The 25,075-nt window shown below is 37.7% G+C and overlaps 1 protein-coding gene across 4 annotated transcripts in view; it reads right to left on the reverse strand.

Annotated features, from left to right (window-relative positions):
- The window catches only part of HELZ (helicase with zinc finger), a 164,026-nt gene that overhangs the window by 30,544 nt on the left and 108,407 nt on the right, over positions 1-25,075 (reverse strand). For all 4 annotated transcript variants that reach the window (XM_036269913.1, XM_036269914.1, XM_036269910.1 and 1 more), the window contains 6 exons: positions 19,698-19,881; positions 17,897-18,125; positions 9,199-9,403; positions 3,455-3,506; positions 2,308-2,498; positions 402-609 (listed from right to left, as the gene is read on the reverse strand). In XM_036269913.1, the coding sequence (XP_036125806.1) occupies positions 402-609; positions 2,308-2,498; positions 3,455-3,506; positions 9,199-9,403; positions 17,897-18,125; positions 19,698-19,881 (1,069 nt within the window). The remainder of the gene's footprint in view (positions 1-401; positions 610-2,307; positions 2,499-3,454; positions 3,507-9,198; positions 9,404-17,896; positions 18,126-19,697; positions 19,882-25,075) is intronic.

Here is a 25,075-nt window from a genome sequence, read left to right on the forward strand (position 1 = left end):
ACACATTGTGGGTAATTTTTCTTATTTATAATTCTAAAAGACAAGAAACTATATGACTTGCATAAGAAACAACTACTTTAAATCAACTATTGCCATGGTAGTGGTAACATTTAGCATATAACAAAAAATATTTTGGGTCAATAAGAATGTTTAATAAATGAGGGTTTTCTATCTCAATTTTAAATGACTGTTTAAAATACTTTAAATATTAAAATCTAATATTTTCTCAGGAAACTGGTAATACCAACCATAAGTGGTAGGTTACATGCAAATTTATGTGTGTATCTCCTGGAAACAAGATGCACAGTTTTTATGTGAGATGTTTTTCAAGGAGGTCTACGATGGATACACGACTTGGCATATCATCCATTTAGGAACATGAGAACAGCAAAGCAACTCACCATTTCGATGTTGCTCATGTTGATCCTTCTCCTGATGCTGGTTTTGAGGCTGCCCTATGCTGACAGGTGGGTGATGCCCAAGGCCATAAGGTATAGGAGACCCCCGTCCATGTGTCTGTAAGAGGTTCATATTGTAGGCCATCGCTGCCTGGTGTGTAATGATTCGAGGATCAACTGCAAACCTACCCTGGTATCCTGTCCATGGTACCTAGGTTATCATAAGAAACAAAATAATTTCATTACATACATTTTGGTAGGCAAACTGCTATAGTGCTGTGATTAGGGAAAAAAGCAAACACACAGAGATGTTAATTTTATCAAAATGAATAACTATAAAATCAATGCTGATGGTAACAATTGGTAGAATTACTGCCACATCTCAACTACCCTGAAATGGCTCCCCGAATCTTTAGTGTATAAGGGAAAATTGATCATTTTACAGGTTAGGAAAAACTGAGGACTTAAAATTGCTAATTATTCCTTGAAATAGTAAATCATTTTATAGTCTTGAATCATTTCCCCTCAATATGAATGTATACATGTCACAGAATACCATGAAAATGATCTTTTAAAGTCATAAGTGCATAGTTATATAGTTTAATAGACTGAATAAGAGAACAGGGAGAAAATTAAGAAACAATTTAATCTAAGGAGTCTCAACACAAAAAAGTAGGTATTCCAACTTTATATGAATAATCAAATCTCTTCAAGTTCATTTATGAGAGGCAAAATTTTTAAATGTCATTACATTAGGCAATGCTTTTAATTCAACTCTTCCTTTAACTACAGAAACAGAAAATTTCTATAAGTGTATGTATATATATATATAATCCCTGCATATAAACATAAAAGGGATATATACAATGACATCTGAGCTACCTCCCTATTATTTTATTATAACTGCTAAATGCAGACTCTGAGAAATCTTATATAATAAAAGCCTCTTTGACCTAGTAAAATGAAATATAAATCCTAAGGGACTTACTATTTAAAGCAGATGATGTATAATGTTGCCAGGCTGTCTGGGAAGAAATAACTCAGCTAAAATTGAAAGTCTGTGGGGAGTGGGCATGAATTACATATTTCTTACTGACAGTTCTTCTCATGGCTGCTGTGGTTGTGAACTATCATGATCAATATAGCTGAGAAATGGTTGCAGCTCAGCATTTTTCCATTTTGGGGATGTGGGCAGGGGTGCAATAATCACCTCTGCCTGAAATTACAGCATTTGCCTTAAATGAAAGAAAGACTTTCTAGACTAAAATTCCTGAATTTTGAAATATTAGTGTATCAGCAAATTAATAAAATTGCCAAAATATTCAAATATCTTGAAGGAAATAAAAATGTGCTTTATACAAGATGGAAGCCCTCTAAAGATCACAGTCTTAGAAAGGGTTTAATACTGTTTTTAGTACCAGTAAGATTTCATAAGGTGTGAAATGTCTCAGATAAATTTAGATCCAAGGGAGTTAGACTAATGCAAGCCTCTTTGCCTCCTCCAAAGAACTGTATTTTGTAGGAATAGTAAAACTCAAAAGATAAAAGAAAAACATCAGTTTACCAAACAAGAGATCTATTTACTAGCTCTGTTACCTTTTAGCCCAATTTCCCCATAAAAATATTTTAAAAGAATACAAAGGCTTCTCAATCAACTATCCAATTTACAGATTTTTTTCAAAGCCACTGACAATCTAGTAGCAAACTATAAAGCAACAATTCACATTTCTTTGGTCATTTCAAAATTTGAAGATTAAATATAAGAACTGCTTTAACAGAAATTTACAGGCATTGAAAATATTTTTTTGAAAAAGAGGTTGGTAGAACTCTATTTGGGATAGTCTCTAGTTTAGTGAAGCCTATTTTATTTTATTCAATAGAAAATATCTTAAGGTAAAGGTATACTTACAGGTAAAGGCACCGACATAACTACATTCCCTCCATAGACAGCAGGTACATAAAGAATACTTGTCCCAGTGTGAGGATCTATTCTCTGAACAGGGCTTGGAGATTTCCCCAAATTTGGGTGAGGTCCAAGAGGGGGTGGAGGAGTATATGCTCTAATAGGATTGCCAATAAGTACAGAAGGATTGGGCTGAACTGAAAAACAAATAGAGAAAGGGTATACTCAATAGCTGTATATATTCACCTAAACAAATATAATTTAAATCATCCAACAGAAAAATATATTTCCTAGGTTTGCCACAGGATATCTTTTATAATCAAAGAGTTAGTGTAGAAGAATAAAGCATATTTGAAAAAAAATATAACCATCTTAAAATATTCCCTAAAATTAATTTGAGAGATGCAAAGTATTCCTTTTATAAACTAGCATATTTTTAAATGTCTTCTGAGGCTGGAGATGTGTTCTTCAAGAGAAAAACCATGCACACACATATACTCTCAGTAAACATTCTTCCAAGACTAGGAAAGTATACATAATTCTTCATAATAAAGTTTTGACTTGCAATTGTAATAAAGCTAAATACAAAATAAAGGATAAACAATTATTATTTTAAAAGCATAATTCTGCAACATTTTAAATAACTGAAATAACTTTATCCTGAATTTTGTATGACCCAACATTTGTAGGATATAAATATGTTCCCAAAACTTATGTTGCATAAAAGGCTTTTCCTCCAAGTTTCTGGATATGTACCTTGTACCAACAGAAACAACCCTTTTAAGAAATGACATATGAGCCCTGGCCAGGTGGCTCAGTTGGTTGGAGTGTCATCCCATATATTAAAAGGTTGCAGTTTTGATCCCTAGTTGAGGCTTGTAAGGGAGGCAACTAATTGATGGTTCTCTCTCACATCAATGTTTCTCTCTCTCTTCCTGCCTCTCTAAAAATCAATAAAAATATATCCTTGAGTGAGGATAAAAATTTTTAAAAAGAAGAAAAAAGAAATGACTTATGAATACAAAAGTTATGAGTTCCAAAGTGTGTGTGCACGCGTTTCTCTCTTCCCACACTCCCCTTTCAAATGATGAAATTTGTGATAAATCTCTTACATCATAAAGTAAGTTTTCATAGGGCTAGTGTTTCCACTTACCAATTCCATCATTTTGGAAATGATCATTCTGGGTATGATGGAGGCTTTTCCCCTTTACAGAAACAAAAAGAAATGTATAACAAACTCATTTAATATTAGAGAACAATAACCATTTTCCTAATCTTATGCAAAGCAAATATATATACCAACAATTAAAATTTAAAGACTATGAGCCTATAATTAATAACCATTAGACTGCTCTGAAGCAACTTTCTTTTTAAATATTAGTCATGGTGCTAGAACTTAAGTATTCTCAGCTTCAAGTTAAGGATATCTTTTTTTATAATAATTTTTTATAAAAAGAAATATACAGCCAATATGACTAAAACCTAAATTCTATTCCTTTGCAGTTTCTCTGTAAATTTTCTATAAATTAAATAATGAAATGTACAAGTTGTATTTCAAGGGAAAAATGTTAGTTTTCATGAAATGTACAAGTTGTATTTCAAGGGAAAAATGTTAGTTTTCAATTCTTGAGGATGAGAAACTTTAAAACAATAATATGAATATAAATATGGTTTGGGCTGGCTGGAGTGGCTCAGTGGTTGAACGTCAACCCATGCACAAAAAGGTCACCAGTTTGATTCCTAGTCAGGGCACACGCCCAGGTTGTGGGCCCAATCCCTAGTGGGGGGCACGCAGGAGGTAGCCAATCGATGTTCTCTCTTTTCAATGTTTCTCTCTCTCTCTCTCCCTCTCCCTTCCCCTCTCTCTAAACAATAAAGAAAATTAAATTTTTTAAAAATGGTTTCGGATTTACTATAATTTGAGTATGATTCATAGCATCTTAAAACGTGAAATTTACTGAAAGAACAGAAAAAGATGGTCATAATTTACTTAAGAGAATATACAAATTTTCCAGAAAGCAATTTGGCAATACCTATCAAAAGCATTCAAAATGTACATATACTTTAACTCAGTAGTTGCACTTCTAGGAATGTATCCAAATGAAATAATAATGGATTTGGGCTCAGATGTCCATCACAGCATTGTTTATACATATGATGATATGTTAACAACCTAAATGTCCATCAATGAAGGATTTACTAAGCAATGGCAGATTCATATAATATTAGTCTACTGTTAAAAATGATGACTTTGGGGCAAAAACCGTTTTTGAAGAGACAATGGTTCTGAATTTGTGGACTGGAAAAAATTTCTTTCTCTTTCCACTAGCTAAATGTTAACACATAAAGCCGTTATACAACACAAGTAGCACATTATACAATTTACCCTTAGACACTGACAAATTTACTAGTTGTACCAAAGGGGGAGATAATGTCTATTAGCAGGAAGAAAAATCCATTCTTGACTAGAGCAAAAGTACACTGACGCTTCATTTATCTCCCTGTCATCAACATTAAATATTCAGATCAGCTCTAAACATCACAGGTCAGTTGGTTGGTTATGGGTAGGCAAGGGCAGCTAAGCTCTAACTTTAAATAGTCAAAATAGATGCACATTTGGTTCATTAGCCAGAAGGGAATCTTCACAGGGATTGGCACTAGCTATGAAAACAAACTTCTGAGGAACAGAGAAGTGATGAGAAGAGCAAGCAGAAGGGCGTAGAAAATGGCAGGCAGCAGAGCTGGCCCAGTAGGTGGGAAGGGCAGAAGCCGGAGCAATTAGAATGACAACAGGAGCAGCCAGGGGCACACACACTGACAGGAAAGGAGAGCCGAAAACAGTCAGAAGACAAGACAGTTCTAAGAAGGTAACAAACCATTTAGATTCCTTAGTCTCTAAGGACCCATCAACCAGGGGCAATTGTGTGGTATGTGAAGAAAACATAGTGCTTTAGGCTATGTGAGAAGCAGAATGGCCCCCCCAAAGATGTCCACATCCTAATACCTAGAACCCCTGAATATATCATATTATGTGGCAAATGGGAATCTTCAGATATAATTAAAGTTGTGGACTTAAAATAAAGATTTTGTCCTGGAGTATCGGGATGGACCCAATCTAATCACATGAGCCCTAACAGCAGAGAAACTTCTCCAGTTGGAGTCTGAGTGACGCAGCAGAAGGGAAGTAGGGATGTGGTGGAAGGGAAGTCAGAGAGATTCCAAGGGAGAGAAGGCTCTGAGATGTAGGGGCCACTTGTGAGAACTGGAGAATAGATAATATTCAAAAATGAATCCTTTGAAAAGACCTAAACATCATTTTAGACTTTAGCTTGTGAGTTGTTTTTCACCCTCTGAATAGTTTTTATAGTGTGTGAATCTGTTCCATTTTATCAAAGCTTCCAAACATTGCTCCCAGCAAGTGCCCTAGGAGTAAGCAGAAGACAGGCATATTGCTTTTCTCCCTGCTAATTCTGCAGGCGCCCAAGAAACAGACACTATTATAAATGATGGCTGGAGGGAGGGAACGATGAGGATTGGCGAGGATTACTCACTCCTGCATTCCTAGCATTTTGTACCTTCGATAAACTTTATCACAGAACTGACATCTTGGTGAGAAGAATAAAGTTATTTGCTAAACAGCAAGAGGTATGTTTTGTTGACAAACACAGCTCTGAGACAGCAGTTCCTGGAGCATTTTTAACTAGGATTCAGCCTTCTGATGATTTTACCTATGTGAAAGCTTACTGGGATTTTAAACCTTAGTCTAACATTAACAACACTAATGTTTAATAGTTCTTATGCTCAGAATTAACTGTTGAAAGTTAAACATTAAGAAAACCTGGAGGGAATTTTATGGCTTAGTATCACATTCTCAGAAACAGCACCTTTTTCTATCAATGAAGTAAATTCCCCTTTATCAAAAGACTCTAGCACATAAAATAAATTATCTTGGATTTATTTCAAAATTTTCCAGTGTGTTTATGTGGTGGTGGTGGTGTGGAGAAAGTGGGCTGTAGATGAAACGAGATTAAGTTGATAATTAATGAAGTTGGATAATAGGGAACTTGTTATACTAGTCTATTTAAGTAAATTTTTGAAATTTTCTACAGTAGAATGTTAAAAAAGAAACTCTAGTATAGCCCGGGCGGTGTGCTCAGTGGTTGAGCGTCGACCCATGCACCAAGAGATCACCAGTTGGATTCCTGGTCAGGGCACATGCCCAGGTTATGGGCCAAATCCTCAGTAGGGGGTGTGCAGTAGTAGGTGGCCAATCAATGTTCTCCCTCATCGATGTTTTTGTCTCTCTCTCTCTCCCTCTCCCTTTCTCTCTCTCTAAAATCAATAAAGAAAAAAGAAAAAAAAACAAACTCTAGTACAAATTCAAACCTCAAAACAATTTCACAGAAATTTTTTTTAAATACTGGGTAGAGGAAGGAGGTAAGGTGACTTTGGCTCACAATACCTCAGTTATTCAATATTAATGATATAAATAATAATTTTAAATGACCAGGTAGGTTGCAGGCTCGATCCCCCAATAGGGGGTGTGCAGGAGGCAGCCGATCTATGTTTCTCTCACATTGCTCTCTCTCGCCCTGACAAATAAATTAAATATATATTAAAAAAATAAAAATAGCCCTGGCCAGTTTGGCTCAGCGGTTAGAGCGTCGGCCTGCGGTCCGGAGAGATCCGGGTTCGGTTCCCGCTAAGGGCATGTACTTCGGTTGCAGTTTGTCCCCGGCCCTGGTTGGTTGTGCGGGTGGCAGCCACTCGATGTGTCCCTTCACATCGATGTTTCTCACTCTCTCTCCCTTCCTCTCTCTCCCTCCCATTCTATCTGTACAAAAAAAAATGTAAAAATATCCTCGGGTGAGGATAAAAAATAAATAAATAAATAAATAAATAAATAAATAAATAAATAAATAAATAAATAAAAAAAAATAAAATAACCAGGTGGATAAATAATGTGATGATCCACTGTGCTATTGACATAAAAACAACAGATGTTAACCTACTAGATCAGTGAAGATTCTCTAAAAAGTTTTAAAATTGGGGAGGTGGCTGCTTTGGCCTTTAACTACACAATCTTCTTATTGAAAGAAAAAGCCACACTGCTGGATGCATCATAACCATTATTCACTTATCAGACACTTACTGAGCACCCACTATGTGCCAGGAGTAGGGCTGGGCACTAGAGAGACCATAAAGGGAATCTAGAATAGCATTTTTATTTTGGGGAGTTTACGGTTTTGGAAAAGCAAGTGGATTCAACATATGTTTTCTTTACCTTTAAAACAAAAACAAAAAAAATTGCAGGACCGTCCTTAGGATCAGCAGACATTTGGGTATCACGGCTTGAATCTAATTGAATCTGCAGCACATTAAGTGATGCTTACATTGTTCAATTAAATAGTTTACTCTATTGTACTTAGAATGTGCAAAGAGTATAATGATTTTGCACGTAAAACAAAATGTTTAGGTTTCTGGCTGAGTCCCCTACCCCTCACATACCCTCAGCTCCTTGCTGCTCCTTGCAGTGAGAGCCTGTACAGCCTTTCGCACAAGCTCTTTCGTAAGCTTCAGTCATTCATCTAAGAAGGACTTCGAAGCACCTATGATGAGCCAGGTATTGTCCTAGGCACAGAGGCTAGAGCAGTAACTAATACAGGCAAAAATCTCTGCCCTAATGGAGCTTATATTCTCGTTTTTGACATGTCTTCCAATCTCCCACTAGCTCCACCCACTCAGTGGGCTCTGAAACAAGATCTCTGTGGTGGAAATTGCCTTAAACTCACCTTCCTCTCTAGCCATCACCCCTCCAACATCTGCCACTGGAGGATACTTTGCTTATCTCTACTTCTCTAGCACCCACCATTACAGCTGCCTTATTGGAGAAACTTAACTGTTTGCAAAATAATTTATTAATAGTTTAAGTTTTAGAAATCAAGAAGATTCATTTACACAAAATGCTTAATCCCCTAGTAACCCAAAGTCACGAAAGCACTACTGCACATTAGATTCATTTTTATTGAACTAAGAATATACAAAAAGTATAGTAACACAGAAAGAACTTCTATTTTCAGCTTAATACCTATTTAGCTAAAAATTTTTCAAAATATTAAACCATTAATTATTGCTTATGCATTAGGTTTTATATTTTTCATATAAATTTTTTATATAACTGCAATACTCTATTAACTCATGTCAACAAGTTTGATACCATGCTGATGGCTATAAATACACCAAAACACTGGAACAAATACTAAACATGTTATCCTCATAACTTTCTTTTCTAGACGGTAAGTGCAAGCTTTTTTTTTTTCAGGCACTCTAGTAAATAAACCAGCTGTCTCTGCCCAAAATAACTATGACTCAAAAGCAGAAATGGCGTTCACTCCCTTCTACTGAATTACTTCTTATACAACAAATATAGGTCCTGATCAACTAAAGTAACCTTCAAGAAGTCAGCCACATTTTCTCACTGTCAAATACCACTTAAAATGAACTGATAATCAACAAAGGATTAGAACTATTTTCTCTACACAAATATTGTTATGTTGCTCCTTATAAAAAAAATACACTTTTAATAAGTGTGATAGTCTAGTCTTTTAAACTTGCTTCGTTTTATTCATATCTTGCTAAAATAAGTCTATTTGTAGAGAGGACTGGAGGTTATATTATTTGAAGAACACAAGAAGAAATCAAGCACTTGAAAACTTTTTGAGGATGACCATGACATTAAAGGGTAGCTAAATGCCACACTAGACAACTTCCTTGTAGAAATTGCTTACCACCAAATGTAACCTTCAATAGTTAAAGTAACTAGCAGCCCAATAAACCTTTGACATTGCTGTGCTCTTCTCTCCCTTTAGCCTTTTCAATTTCATTAACAGGCTTTACCTTGGGGGGTGACTGCTGCAGCTTGTTGGCACTTCCTGAATGCTGTAGTCTTAGAGCCCGAGGGATAAATTCGGGTGCCAGTGGATTCAACACATATGTCTTCTTTAGTTCTAAAGCCTCTAGCTGAGCTTTGATCTGTTCAAAAGTGATTCCGTGTAGGCTATTATTTTCATGACACAGGGCAATAAACCGCTCCCAAAATTTCCTACAGAAAAGATTTAGATGATCAGTTTACAATTTCAGTGGATGAGAACACAGTAATAAACATAAGCCAACTAAAGATCATTTCCATTTTCCTCCACCAACCCTAACTCCTTAGGTCCAATGTTCATCTGACTATGATTCAGATATAATCTTCCCACTAAATCACAAAACTTCAGAAGTTAATTCTGAAATAAGAACCATGTCTAGTACTGTGGAAGATACAAAGTCTGGTCTCAATTAATTTTGGCTGATCAATTGCAAGTAATATGGTCAATGCTCAACTATCCACACTAACCTAGAACGATGGTTTTTGTTATCCACATAAGAAGTAAGGATTTCAAAAGTGGCAACTCATTTTATAGATTTGTATTTCTAGGCATATGTTATGTACTATATGTATACAGACACATTATATATACACCCACACATCACACACACACACACACACATCATACAATACACATGCACACACACACAAATTAAACTAACTTGAATTATCAAGCCAAAGTAGCTTGGTGGTGGATGACAAAGAAAAGCCAACTCAGGATAATAAATCTGAGTCACAAAGTAGATAAATCCCTCATGAGGATTCTTAGGAAATAACTAGCTGGCCCTGGCCGGTTTGGCTCAGCGGTTAGAGCGTCGGCCTGCGGTCCAGAGAGACCCAGGTTCGGTTCCCGCTAAGGGCATGTACCTCGGTTGCAGTTTGTCCCTGGCCCTGGTTGGGTCGTGTGGGAGGCAGCCACTCGATGTGTTCCTTTCACATTGATGTTTCTCTCTCTCTCTCTCTCTCTCTCTCTCCCTCCCTCCTTCCCTCCCGCTCTATCTGAACAAAAAGTGGAGGAATGTCCTCATGTGAGGATAAAAAAAAAAAAGAAAGAAATAACTAGCTACTCCTATATTTTCCTCTGACTTAACAGATGTTTGTGTACAAGTTATAACAGTAATTGACTAAGAGTTTAATTATGAAAAATACAGAAAGTTGGAATACCAGTTTTAATATTAATTAATTTCCTAATCAAATTAGTAAATATTAAAGGAGAAAAACACATTCAAAACTTGTTGCAGTTACACATTGTTGTTCCTAGAGGTCTGAAAATTGATCTCCAATGTAAAGAAAATATTAAAAACCTATTACAAAAGACATATGAAAAGTTTAAAAATTCTAAATGACTATTATAAATGCATACCTATCTTTAATATGAGGTTCAAATAATGTCTTATTATGCTATAAAAGATATGTAAAATGGATTCTTCCCAAGTTGGTATCCTTGTGCCCAGGTGGACAGCAGGTAATCAAGATGGCTTCAAGAAGCATAAATGAAAAGGTTTATGTTATAAAAGTTAGTATATGAATGGGAATTGTGTTATTAATATATGCATAAAACTCTGCAGTTTGATTTCAAACTACGTTTCTTTTACATATGCCTTCTACCATCTTTTCCAAATTTATAAAGATGAGTTTAAAAAATAGATCCAGCCACATGGCCCGTGTGGCTCAGTGGTTGAGTATCAACCCATGCACCAAGGGATGCTGGTTCGATTTCAGCTCAGGGCACATGCCCAGGTTGTAGGCCCCATCCCCAGTGGGGAGCATGCAGGAGGTGGCCAGTCGATGTTCTTTCTCATCGATGTTTCCATCTCTCTCTCCCTTTCCCTTCCTCTCTCTCTCTAAAAACAATGAAGAAAGAAAAAAAACGGGTCCAGGTCTGGCGAGGACCAAAGAGTCACAGGATCAATTCCAGTCAAATGCACGTACCTTGGTCCCAGCCCTGGTTGTGTGGTAGGCAACCAATCTTGTGTGTGTGTGTCTCTCTTTCCCTCCCTTCCTCCACTCTATCTGAAGATAAATAGAAAAATATCCTTGGGTGAGGATTTAAAAAAAAATGGGTCCAGCCCTGGCCGGTTTGGCTCAGCGGTTAGAGCATCTACCTGCAAACTGAAGGGTTGTGGGTTCAATTCCAGTCAAGTGAACAGGAACATACCTGGGTTGCAGGTTTGATTCCCTGGCCCTGATCGGGGTTGTGCAGGAGGCAGCCAATCAACGTGTCTCTCACATTGATGTTTCCCTCTCTCCCCTCTCCTCTCCCCCCGTCCTCCCTTCCACTCTATCTAAAAAATCAATGGAAAAATATCCTCAGTGAAGATACAAAATAAAGGGGTTCAGAAAAACTTTCAGGCCTATATGCCAACAATAGGAAAAGTAAAAATGCTACAAAATATTATTATGTATCCCTGACAATAGGACACAAAGGCTAACAAGATAGTCATTCAGTTACAGGAAGTGTGTGTTGCTAAGAAATACACACTAAAATCTGCTCTTTATTTTTATTCTTAAGGATTCTTCTTAAGAAATCAAGTTTTTTTTCTCATAGTCTAATAGCTAAGGAAGGATTATCTTTAATATAGCAATCAAAATCTAAAATCCATCAGCTTTCCCACTTCAATTGAATATTTATCAACACAATTGTACTGCATGCTGTATTCAAAAGTAAGTATTTTTGGTCGAATTGATAAAGTATCAGTTTCATAGATTGGCATTTCATATTTGTGCTAAACTTCAGGACACAGCAAAAAATGAGAGAATGAGTTGGCTTTTACTCTAGCTTAGTTTTTAATATCAATTTCTTACAACATATTTTCTTTTCAGCTTACATAGCCAAAATGCTAGGACTTCTCTATTTTCAAGCTATCTTTTTAAACTCCATACCTTCCTATACTGCCCTCGCTGACCTCAACTGCTATGAACAGGAGCTGAAGTAACCTTCAAAAACTTCACACTTGCCCTGGCCGGTTTGGCTCAGCGGTTAGAGCGTTGGCCTGTGGTCTGGAGAGACCCGGGTTCAGTTCCCGCCAAGGGCACGTACCTCAGTTGCAGTTTGTCCCCGGCCCTGATTGGGTTGTGTGGGTGGCGACCACTCGATGTGTCCCTTTCACGTCGATGTTTCTCTCTCTCTCTCTCTCCCTCCCACTCTATCTGAACAAAATATCAAAAAATGTCCTCGGGTGAGGATAAAAAAAACACAAAAAACCTCACACTTAACAAGAAGGTAGTAGCTCCCTGACAGTCTTTGTCTACAAGAGCTCAGGGATCTCAAAGCAGCAGCTTTGAGCCAAAGGTCACCATTTCAGAAGTTATGCTAAACATTTACTATAAGTTATCAAATTAAACTAGTTCTGAAATTTCCATTTGAAATCTCACTTCTCCTTTAATTGCCCAATTGATATAGCAAAATGGCCAAAAGCATAGATTCTAGAACTAGATTGCCTGGGTTTCAGTGTGACTATCATTCATTCGGTGGCTTTGTGAATTCAGGCAAATTACTTAACCTCTCCTTGTAGTTCAGTTTCTTCATGTGTGAAACAGGGCACCAACAGTATTACGATTATTATACTTTGCTACTGAAGTATTTTATTATTGAAATACTTTATTATCAACAGTATTATTATATTTTATTACTGAAAAGACTTCTCACTTTTAAACTTTTCAGAGAAATGTATTTTTTTCTTTAAAAATTATTAGTTTTTGCCCTGGCCGGTTTGGCTCAGCGGTTAGAGCGTCGGCCTGCGGTCCGGAGAGACCCGGGTTCGGTTCCCGCTAAGGGCACGTATTTCGGTTGCAGTTTGTCCCCGACCCTGGTTGGTCGTGCGGGTGGCAGCCACTCGATGTGTCCCTTTCACCTCGATGTTTCTCTCTCTCTCTCTCTCTCCCTCCCACTCTATCTGTACAAAAATTGGAAAAAAAATGTCCTCGGGTGAGGATAAAAAAAAAAAAATTATTAGTTTTTTGCCCTGGCCGGTTTGGCTCAGCGGTTAGAGCGTCGGCCTGCGGTCCTGAGAGACCCGGGTTCGGTTCCCGCTAAGGGCACGTACCTTTCGGTTGCAGTTTGTCCCCGACCCTGGTTGGTCGTGCGGGTGGCAGCCACTTGATGTGTCCCTTTCACCTCGATGTTTCTCTCTCTCTCTCTCTCTCTCTCCCTCCCACTCTATCTGTACAAAAATTGGAAAAAAAATGTCCTCGGGTGAGGATAAAAAAAAAAAAAGAAAAAAAAAAAAAAGAACATACTATGTTAACAATTTTTTCAAGTGTGTCTCCATATTATAAGTATTTCAAAGGACATAACCTTAGTTTTAATCACTACATGAACACAAAATATGGTTTTGTTTTTATGCTTCTAGGATCACTGATAAAACAATGAAAAATCACTTGGTGTCTTTAGGTCACAGAGAGTGTGTGTGTATATATACAGACACATATACACACATCTCTACACATATGTAAAATACGTATATATCTCACAGAGTAAACGGAATTTACAAATAAAGAAACTCAGCTAAAAGGAAGACCCTTCCTCAAACCACTGGTTTGGGGGAATGTATGATACCCCTCTTTGCCTCTCCCTACTCAGTGCAGATTGATCCATACACTCATCACTTCCTGGGAAAGGCAGGGTAAGCCAGTGAGAAGAACTTGGGTTTTAAAGTCAATCTGACATCTGTTTGAATGAATCATTTAATAGCTATGTGACCCTGGCAGTAATTTCAACTCTCTGAATCAGGCTGCCCATTTAAAATGCAAATAAAATACACACACTGAAGGGTTGTGGGCATGACTGAATGTGGCAAAGTGTGCAAAACACTTAACCTAACACCTGGCACACAGAAAGCTATCAATACAGCAGCTATTACATTGATAGTTGGTTGTTAGTTTGGCTAGTGGGGGAGGGGAAAGTTCACTATATTCATTTCAGGTTAATAGAAAAATTCTACTTAAAAGTACTTTGCTACAAAATAAATATATAACCAGTTGCTTTCTAAACTAATAGTGTATACACAGTAATTATTCCTTGAAAACTTGATCAATATTTGGAAATATATTATTTTCTTTTTTCTTTTATTTTTAATTCCTCACCCAAGGATATTTTTCTACTTATTATCAGATAGAGTGGGAGGGAGGAAGAGAGAGAGACAAAGATAAACATCGATGTGATAGAGTCACATCGACTCCCACACAACCTGAACAGGGCCAGGGACAAACTGCAACCGAGGTACGAGCCCTTGGCTGGAATCAAACCCACGACTCATTGGTCCGTGGGCCGATGCTCTAACCACTGAACAAACTGGCCAGGGCTACATTAGTTTTTTTAAATATAAAATGGGCAGGGAATGGAAGGTGTTTCTGATGAACTCAAACTAGAAAGTTTATGCATCCATTTTTATAGTACCTAAGAATCACACTGTTCTCCCTCCAAGTTTACCTGTATTGTGAAATTAAATTAATTGCTAATGAATTTAGAAAGATTAAAGCATAAATATCCATATACCTCAACTATCAGCTCTTGGGTTAGAGCAATGATTAAATAGTCCCAACAACATAGATCATCAACATCCCCAATTAGCTACTGGTCATGTGACTTTTTTCTCCCTACACAATATATTTACCTCTCTGAAAATATTTTGCTTAGCTTACAAATTAATTTGCAGTCCCTGGCATAGCCCAGCTCAATAATAAGAAATAAACAACCAGTAGAGCTAGCTTCAAGTTGAAAATTAGCCCGGGATAATTCTGACAGCATAGCCTCAGAAAGAATCATTCACCTATTTGCTCTGAGAAAGTAACGGTTTATGTCAGAGAAGGGGTGAAAATGCTGATCTCACGTAATTCACAGTACTCGACAGGAAGGGATAAAGGTAATAGAAAAAATATTCATGTTGGTAAGTATTTGGAGTTATTTATAATAGAGTCCAAAACTAATGTGCTCAACATTACTGTCTTACTATTCATTCACCAAACATTTTCTAGTTTTAACATATGCTGTCCCATTTTATACATGTGTTTGAATGTATTAAATTCTAATAAAACTGTGTTTTCTCACATTTATTAAAAGGTAAACAGAAATAAAAATGGTAAAATATCACAGCAATATTTTACCCAAATACACTTTCAATAAACAGTAAAGTAACTAAAGTAAATTTCCCATGAGGAAGGCCAAATTAATATGCTTAGCTTCACTGATTTGTAACTTGAAATTAATATATTCTCTTTCCAAATTTTTTGTCATTACTGGCTAAAACTGAATGAAAATCTGTATTTTAAGTAAGAAATTAAAAATACTTTACAACACAACTGTTTAGCTATACGTAGTCATAAACCATTCAATTTTTTTTAGAGGTTATTTTTCATAATGTAACCATAAATTAAAGCTCCACTTGATTTCTTGGCTAACAGTTTTCCCCTCTAAAGGATATTAACCTCTTTTGGAGTGTTAAACTCTAATACATGCAACTTATTCTTAATGGTCCCAACTGTTTCCCTTTCCATAGAATACTTTGTTTCCTGCTGAAACAGGAAAAAAGACAATAAAATGCTGCCGTATCTATACTGCAACAGAAAACCTGGTTTAAAGAGGGTCCCTTTGTCTATTTTAATTCTCACACATCAAAAAGGCATATTTGGCCCCTGGCCGGTCTGGCTCAGCAGTAAGAGCGTCACTCGTGGCCCAGAGAGTCCCAGGTTTGATTCCAGCCAAGGGTTCGTCCCGGCCCCGGCTGGGGTTGTGCGGGTGACAAGCAGTTGATGTGTCTCTCTCACATCGATGTTTCTCTCTCTCTCTCTCCCTCCAGCTCTATCTGAAGATTAAAGTAAAAAGTATCCTCGGGTGAGGATTAGAAAAAAAAAAAAGGGCATATTTGGAACTGTCTTTCTACCATTCTGAACTCATTTTGAAAGGTACTATAATACTTATACAATTTTAAGTAATCCCTAGCATATTTCTTTCTTTTTCATAAAGAATATTATACATTGCATCCTGGCCAGTTTGACTCAGCGGTGAGAGCATCAGCCCATGGTTCAGAGAGACCCGGGTTCGGTTCCTGCTAAGGGCATGTAAATTGGTTGCAGTGTGTCCCCACCCCTGGTTGGGGTCGTGTGGGAGGCAGCCCCTTGATGTGTCCCTTTTACGTTGATGTTTCTCTATCTCTTTCTCTCTTCCTCTCATTCTAACTGAACAAAAATGGAAAAAAGTCCTCAGGTGAGAATAAAACAAAACAAAAAAGAATATTATACATTGCTATTCTACTTGTTTTTTTGTTAATGTTAACATAGTTTTTATTATTATTATTTTTTAAATCTTCACCCGAGTATTTTTTTTTTTTTTTTTTTGCCTATTCATCTTCAGACAGAGTGGGAGGGAGGGAGAGACAAAGGGAGTTGTGAGAGAGAGAGAGAGAGACATCAATTTGTTGCCTCCCTCACGATCCTGACCAGGGCCAGGGACCAAACCACAACCGAGGTACATGCCCTTGACTGGAATTGAACCCGCGACTCTTTGGTCCAAAGCTGACTCTCTAACTGCTGAGCAAAACCAGCCAGGCTGGCTTCGTGCAGTTAAAATTCCTATTAGCTGGTATAAATCAAGCGTAACTGGCTAGTTTGGTTCAGTGGTTACAGTGTCCGCCCGTGCACTGGAGGATCATGGGTTAAATTCCTGGTCAAGGGCAGGTGTCTGGGTTGCAGATTCAATCCCCAGCCCCACTGTGGTGGTGGCAGGAGACAGCCAACTGATGTCTTTCGCTCACATCAATGTTTCTCTTTCCCTCCCTCCCTTCCGTTGTATCTAAAAATCAAAGGAAAAATATCCTTGGGTGAGGATTAACACAGACACACACACACACACACACAGTATATGGAGAAATTTTTGATTATTTTAACAGCATTTTAGTAGAAGCAGTTCCGATGACTACAATCTAAGGAATACTAACAATGCTATCCAAAGACAAGTAACAACTTCTAACCACCCTGATTTTCAGATCATCTGGATTAACCAGACAGGAAAAACTATTTACATTGAGAAGCCTTGAGAGAAAAATGAGTGGAGAAGGAAATTCATCAAAAATGAACTAAAACAATAATGAAAGGGGAAAAAATGCAGTATCAATGTAAAATGTTTCCATCAAAGAGACACACAGACATAGCACCCTTTGGGGACCCTTGAATTAGCTGTTCCCTCCTCCTGACGCACTCCCACACCTCCAGTGTCAGCTTCTCAGGGTGGTGAACTGACCACACTATGATGATCAAAAATCAGCCCACCCCACTCATGACTCCCAATTCCCCTTTTCCATTTAACTTACCTCGTAAAATATGACACTGTATCTTATTTTGTTTATTGTCAGTCTTCTCCTTCCTAATAAAATGTAAGCCCACAAAGGCAAAATTTTTGTCTATTTCGTTCAATGATCTATCCTCAGTGGCTAGAAGAGTGCTCAGAACATAGTGAGTACTTGGGAAATATCTGCTGAATGATGACTGAATGAATACACAATTATGTATAAGTAGATGCAAAGCAATGTATTTTTGTGTTCCTTCTGTATATCAGGTAAAATTAAACTTGATTTTAATTAACCAAGGGGTCATATAAATATATATACACATAAGTATGCAAATTACTCTACATTTCCCCCTTTAATTTCTCAATCAGTGACACATAATTACCTGCATCTTCCAATGGAGCACAGAGCAATGGGATCACCCACCACGGCAACCAGGGACTGTGCTCTTGTGATGGCAGTGTTGAGAAGTTTGTAGTTAGATAAAAAGCCATAATCTAAGTCCTCTGTGGAATCTTCCAGCAGTTGCTCTTTCTTTTTAATTGGTGTCTGTTTATGTTTACAAGTATGCCTTGTACGTACTGTGCTAAGAAACAAAACTCTGAATTGCTTTCCTATTAAAAAAATAAAAAAGAAGACTTAAGATTGTTATTCTGAACCACTGATAAAGGCATTTCATTTTTCAAAAATGTTAGTGTTAAATGACAGGTATTGGCAAGGATGTGGAGAAACCAGAACTCATGTACTGCAGGTGAGAATATAAAATGGTATATAAAACACTATGGAAAATAGTATGGCAGTACCTCAAAAAATTAAACATAGAATTAACATATGACTCTGCAATTCAACTCTGGGAATCTACCCAAAAGCAGGGACTCACAGAGATATTTGTACGCCCATGTTCACAGCAGCACTGTTGACAATAGCCAAAAGGTGAAAGTAACCCAAGTGTCCATCAACAGATGAAAAGAAAAACAAAATGTGGTATATACATATAATAAAATATTACTCGGCCTTAAAAAGAAAAGAAATTATGATAATGCTACAACCTGGATGAACCCTGAAGACATTATGCTAAGTGAAATAAGCCAGTCACCAAAGAACAAAGAGGGTATTACTGCACTCAAATGAGGCACCTAGCTAGAGTAGTCAGGTCATAGACAGAAAGTACAATGGTGGTTGCCAGGGACTGGGAGGAGAAGGGAAGTGGAGTGAATGCATAAAAATGGTTAAATGGTAAATTTTATTTTTAAAAATTTTAGTATTATTGCTGGAGCCAACTCACTCAATACAAAGAAACCTCCTTGAAGCAGGGTAATCTAGACTCTCACTGACCAAGGCAGACAAGCTGATTCCACAAGGAAGCCTTACAGTCCAGTTTGTACTCTTTCGTATAGTAATACATCTATTCCCTCATTCTATGACAGATGTCCAAATATCTGAACACAGTTTTCATGTCAGTCTTTAGTCTTTTCTTCTCTAGGCCACACAATCCTAGTTCTTTCAACCATTCCTGACTCTCATGTGGCAGTTTCTAAACTATTACCTAGACCTCCTTTAGCTGCTTCCAAGTTTACTAGTAATATTCCTTCTAAAATGCACCCAAATTCTGCATGATCTGGACAACACATAGTACAGTGGAGCTCTTTTTCCCCAGGATTTAGAAATTGTATTACTCTTACCATGTAATTATACCACTTATATATCACCAGGAAACCTAAGATTGTACTGGACTTTAATAGCATTCACTCATCAGTGTTGTTTCATGTATTTTAAAGTACAAATTTTATAGCAACTAGTTGCTGGTAACTATTCACTTATAAAGTTTATAAATGAAAAATTAGCTTGACAGGGTACAAGTTTGTAAAAATGTTATGAACACATCAGTCCTTAGATAGAGTATATCAGTAGGCAGTGCATGCTACAGATATCTATCGTGTGTGGTATTTATACATTTATGGTCATTGAAAAAGATAATTTGTTCATATTTCTTTTAGTACTTGGATATAAAAATTCAATGAACATGTAAATGAACTCGACCTTTAATTGCCATATTTGGAGTTGAAGAACTTGATATGAAATGAAGACATAATTACTTGTCCAGAAAGAGACCTTAAAAATCCAATGTGCACACACTTTAAGATTTAAGCATCTGAATAGCTTAGTTCATTTCAATTAATACTCACCTTGAACATTTAGCACCCTTTCTACATTAACATCAGATAATCTCTTTTTTCGAAGTTCAGCACGTATTCTAAACACTTGATCAGCATATGGAGTCACCACACCAATACTGCCATCATCTAACTTCCCCCATGCTACTGGCCACTTCCTTCTTAACTCTTCCACACGTTCCACCACTTCAAATACCTATAAACAAACACACATATACACATTAAAGTTACATAGTGTTTAGAGAAAAGAATATGATAACTGAAATAGAACTAAAAAGGATCCCATTTGAGCATTGTAAAATTACCTTTAAATAAGAACGCTCTGCTTTTATAAACATAATGAGAATAAAAACATTTTATTTACATTTCAAACAGTAAATTCTACAATAATGCACCCAGTGAAAACACAAAAATCAGAGACAATGTAATTGGCAACTGGCCCCCACCCTTTACCCAAGTCTCCTCCATTCTTAAATGAGGACAGGCTCAAGTTCCTGTGTAGGAAGGACGACAGGCATATGGCCATAAAACTGGCAACCCCATCTAGGGAAACAGAGAAGCAAGTCCTGACATTCCCGGTAGTTCTCAGTCCACCTCTCCAGATCAAGCCAAAAAAAGGAACCAACTAGAAGATTCCTAGAGTGAGTGCCACCATTTACGTGTCAGCAGTACAGGTCTGGCCCTGCCCATTCCCCGTTGATCTAACTAAGCAGAGCAGCCCACAGCTGGCACCAGACCACTGGGACTAAGACAAATTTGGATCAGAGAAACCGACTTTCAGAATTTATTGTCGTCTAGTGGTAGAAGTTTGCTCAATCCATTTCATTAACCTTGCAATAAAGTAATGGCATATTTTACCCAAATGAATATTTTAGAGGTCACTTATTGGACTTTTAGTGTAGTTCCATCTATTTTAATTCCATGAATTGATCAAACAGTTTCAATGCTCAGCACAGTGGGAAATACAATAATTAATAAAACATGTTCTTTGCCTGCTAAGAGATTACTATATATTTTGAAAACAAATTCCCAATTTTAAAAAACACATAATGCAAGCTCAACAGAGGGTGAGACGAGAGTCTAGAGACAAAGGAGAAATATGTTTAATGTCCTTTAAATGTATTATTTATTTACTATTTGCTAATAATGTCTACTTAAATTTACAACATTAAATATACTTAATAAAATTTGACATTTTTTATTCCTTTACAACAACTTGAGGAATATTGGCTACAGTGCAGTTCCCACTTCCAGAAACAAATTCCCTCTTATTATGTCGCTATAACAGCAAGTGCATCAAACATACAGACTGTCCAAGAATCCTGAAAAGCAAACTGGACTGAAGACATGATGCTCTCACTATAAGGAACAAGAAAGGTAGGTCTAAGTATACCATAACAAAGAATAAGATTATGAGTAAGGAATGTATTCATATATTTGGTTAGGTATGGGGGTAGATGGAAGTTGGGGAGACACCTCTACTGCCCCTCCACAGGTACACAGAGTTCCTGTCACTAAGCAACACATAACCATTTCTCTACTTCATCCCTCTGTTCACACCCTTATATTCACAGCATAAAACAGCAGTCAATGCCCTGGCCAGTTTGGCTCAGCGGTTAAGAGCGTTGGCCCGCAGACCAAAGAGTTGTGGGTTCAATTCCGGTCAAGGGCATGTACCTTGGTTGTGGCTCGGTCCCTGGCCCTGGTCGGGGTAGAGCGGGAGGCAACCAGTCAGTGTGTCTCTCAAACATTGGTGTTTCTCTCTCTCTTCCCCTCCCCACCCCTCCCTCCCTCCCACTCTATCTGAAAATAAATGGAAAAATATCCTCAGGTGAGGATTTTTTAAAAACAAATAAAAATAAAACTGCAGTCAAAATATGCAGACTTGAAATGGGGAAACCTGTCTTCCAGACAGACATCTAATAAAATGGTTAAAATCATCAAACAATCCCTGAAAGCCTCTGGAGACTAATCAAAGAGCTTATAAGAAATTGAGAAGCATTTACTGTATTCAACAAAATCTACAGAAACTTAGTAAGAAGAGTGAGGCCAGGGCCTACAAACTAGCCATCCCCCACAGTTGTCTACAGAAGGGCTGTTTAAGCAGCCAAGCGGTTCCCATCTCCCCGAGCTCCCAGGGGTGAAAGAGCTTTTCCAGGAGGTTTGGCAACTCCTTAACGTCACAGCTCTCATTTTCCACAGCTCTGTGCTGCAGAAGCAGTTAGCAGCAACTGGCTGGTGCCTGTTCCCCACCCAATCTCCTGCTATGTAGGGAGGATCTGATTGGGACAACAGGTAGCAGTCTCCCTTCCTCACACCGGCTATATTGCAGAAGGGCTGATCCATTGGGCTTTGCAGCTGAGTGGCAGTTGCCAGTTCACCCAGCTTCCTAGGACAGAAGACCTATTCTGGGTAGATTCAGCAGTTATTGAGTATCAGCACATCCCAACCTCCCAGCTCTGGATTGCAGAAGATCTACAGCAGGCAGTGGCAGCAGCTGGATGGGAGCACCTGGATGGGAGCACAGACTGCACAACCATATATAACACAGGCAGAGCTCCTGGCCCATAGGGGTGGTGTGGCTGGGACAGCCAGGGAACAGCAAGCTCCACATCCTCCCACAGTAGCTGCTCCATAAGTTCTGCCCAGGAGAAGGTCAGAGTAAGCCTCACACAGGGCAACACTCTAACTCTGCCAAGAAGCCCACTTCAATTGGATCACATTTTGGGCAATTTATGCCCCAGGGAGATGGAAAGTAAAATAACTGAAATGAAAGATTCACTATAGGGTCTCAACAATAGATCTGAAACTGGGAGAAGAATAAATCAGCAAACATGAAGGTAGAGATTATGCAATCTGAAGGAGAAAGAAAAAAATGAAAAGAGCCTCAGAGAAATGTGGAACACTATTAAGCTCACCAATATACATATACAAGGAGAACCTGAAGAAGACACAAAAGAGCAGAAAAATATCCAAACAAATAATGGCTAAAAATTTTACAAATCAGATGAAAAACATTAATCTACACATCAAGCTCAGTGAACCTCAAGTAAAATAATTGCAAGGAGACCCACACCCAGACACATTACAGTCAACATGTTGGAAGTCAAAGACAAACATAAAATCTTGAAAACAGCAATACAAAAACAACTTATCACTTATAAAGGAACTTCAAAAAGATTAACAGATGACTTCTCATTAGAAACACTGAAAGCAAAAAAGCAGCAGGAAAGCATCTTTTAATGCTGGAAGAAATAACTCAACCAATAATCTAATATCCAGCTAAACTACCTTTTAAAAATGAAGGCAAAATAAGGACATTCCCCAGTTAAAATCCAGAAGATTTTCTCACTAGCCGACCAGCCCTAAAAGAAATATTAAAGGAAGTTCTTCAGATTGAAAGCAAATGACACCAGACAGTAGTTTAATTATAAGAGAGTGTAACAGAATATTTCTTCTCCATCCTCCTCTGATTTAAATAGCATTAAATAGAACAACACATACATAATGGTACTGTTATATCTACAACATATAGACATGTAATATATTTGACAATAAGAACACAAAGCAGGTGAGTGAAAACTGACACTAGATGGTAACTCAAATCTATAGAAAAAAGTAAAAAGAACCAGAAATAGTAAGGAAGGTTACAGCAAACTCCCAGAATCTTTAAAAGGCATAAAATTATATAATTATAACAATGTATTGTTGAGTGGTAATATATAGGTATAATACAAAAAACAGTATCACAAAAAAAGAGAAAGAGGGAATAGAGAAATGTGGGAGTAAAGTTTCCATATCTCACTAGAGTAAAGTTAGTTTAAATCTGAAGATGATTCTGATAAGATGCATACTGTAAGGCCTAGAGAAACCACTAAGAAAACAACTCAAACAATAGTTAATAAATAATTAAAGAAATTAAAATGTGGTTGCAGTTTGTCCCCGGCCCTGGTCGATCGTGCGGGTGGCAGCCACTCGATGTGTTCCTTTCACATCGATGTTTCTCTCTCTCTCTCCCTCCCACTCTACCTGAACAAAAAAATGGGAAAACGTCCTCAGGTGAGGATTAAAAAAAAAAAGAAAAAGAAATTAAAATGTGACACTAGAAAAATGTATGTAATGCAAACAGTGGTAGTAAAAGAGAAACAAAGGGTCAAAAAAACACAAGACACAGAAAACAAAAAGCAAAGGCAGAGGTAAATCCAACCATATTAATAACATTAAATGTGAATGAATCAGACAACCCAATTAAAAGGCAATTATTTTTAGACTAGATTTAAAATTAAAAACAGATGCAGTAACTGGTCTACAGGAGATACACTTTAGATTCAAAGGTAGAAATAAAAGAATGAAAGTGAAAGGATGGGAAAAAACCTAAAAGAATGTAACCAGAAATAAAGATGAACATTTTATAATGATAAAAACGTCAATCCACCAGGAAGATATAACAATAATAAATATGTAATAACTAGAGTCCCAGCATATATGAGACAAAAACCATGTTCCCCTCTCTGCCACAGGTTCCATCATACCTGGTGGATTAACTTTTTAATATCTGTACTAGTCTGTCTACCTCTAACTTATACTGCCTTACTTGTTTCCATAGCTGCTCTCTTTTTAAAAAAAAAAAAAAATGTTTTTATTGATTTTAGAGAGGAAGGCAGAGGGAGAGAGAAACATCCATCTGTTGCCTCCCACATGCACCCAACTGGGACCAAACCTGCAACCTGGGCATATACCCTGACCAGGAATCGAACCAGGGACATTTTTTTAAATCCTCACCCGAGGACATTTTTTCTATTTATCTTCAGATAGTGTGAGAGGGAGGAAGAGAGAGGGAGAGAAAGAGAGCAACATCAATGCAAGAGAGACACAATGACTGGTTGCCTCCTACACAACCACTACCAGAGCTGGAGACGAACCGCAACCGAGGCACATGCCCTTGACCAGAACTGAACCCACGACTCTTCGGTCCGAAGGTCAACGCTCCAACTGCTGAGCCAAACCAGCCAGAGCCGAATAGGAAACCTTTTGGTACATAGGACAATGCTCAACCAACTGAGCCACACTGGCTAGGACTATAACTCCTCTCTTTATACTGAATTTCTCACAGTTAAGAATTGTGTTGCCCTGACCGGTATTGCTCAGTGGTTAGAGCGTCGGCCTGCGGTCCAGAGAGACCCAGGTTCAGTTCCCGCTAAGGGCACGTACCTCGGTTGCAGTTTGTCCCCGGCCCTGGTTGGCCGTGCGGGTGGCAGCCACTCGATGTGTCCCTTTCATGTCGATGTTTCTCTCTCTCTCTCTCTCTCTCCCTCCCTCCCTCCCTCCCACTCTATCTGAACAAAAAACGAAAAAGTGTCCTCAGGTGAGGATAAAAAAAAAAAAATAGA

This window comes from Molossus molossus, unplaced genomic scaffold, assembly GCF_014108415.1.
Source record: "Molossus molossus isolate mMolMol1 unplaced genomic scaffold, mMolMol1.p scaffold_m16_p_19, whole genome shotgun sequence".
Lineage (NCBI taxonomy): Eukaryota > Metazoa > Chordata > Mammalia > Chiroptera > Molossidae > Molossus > Molossus molossus.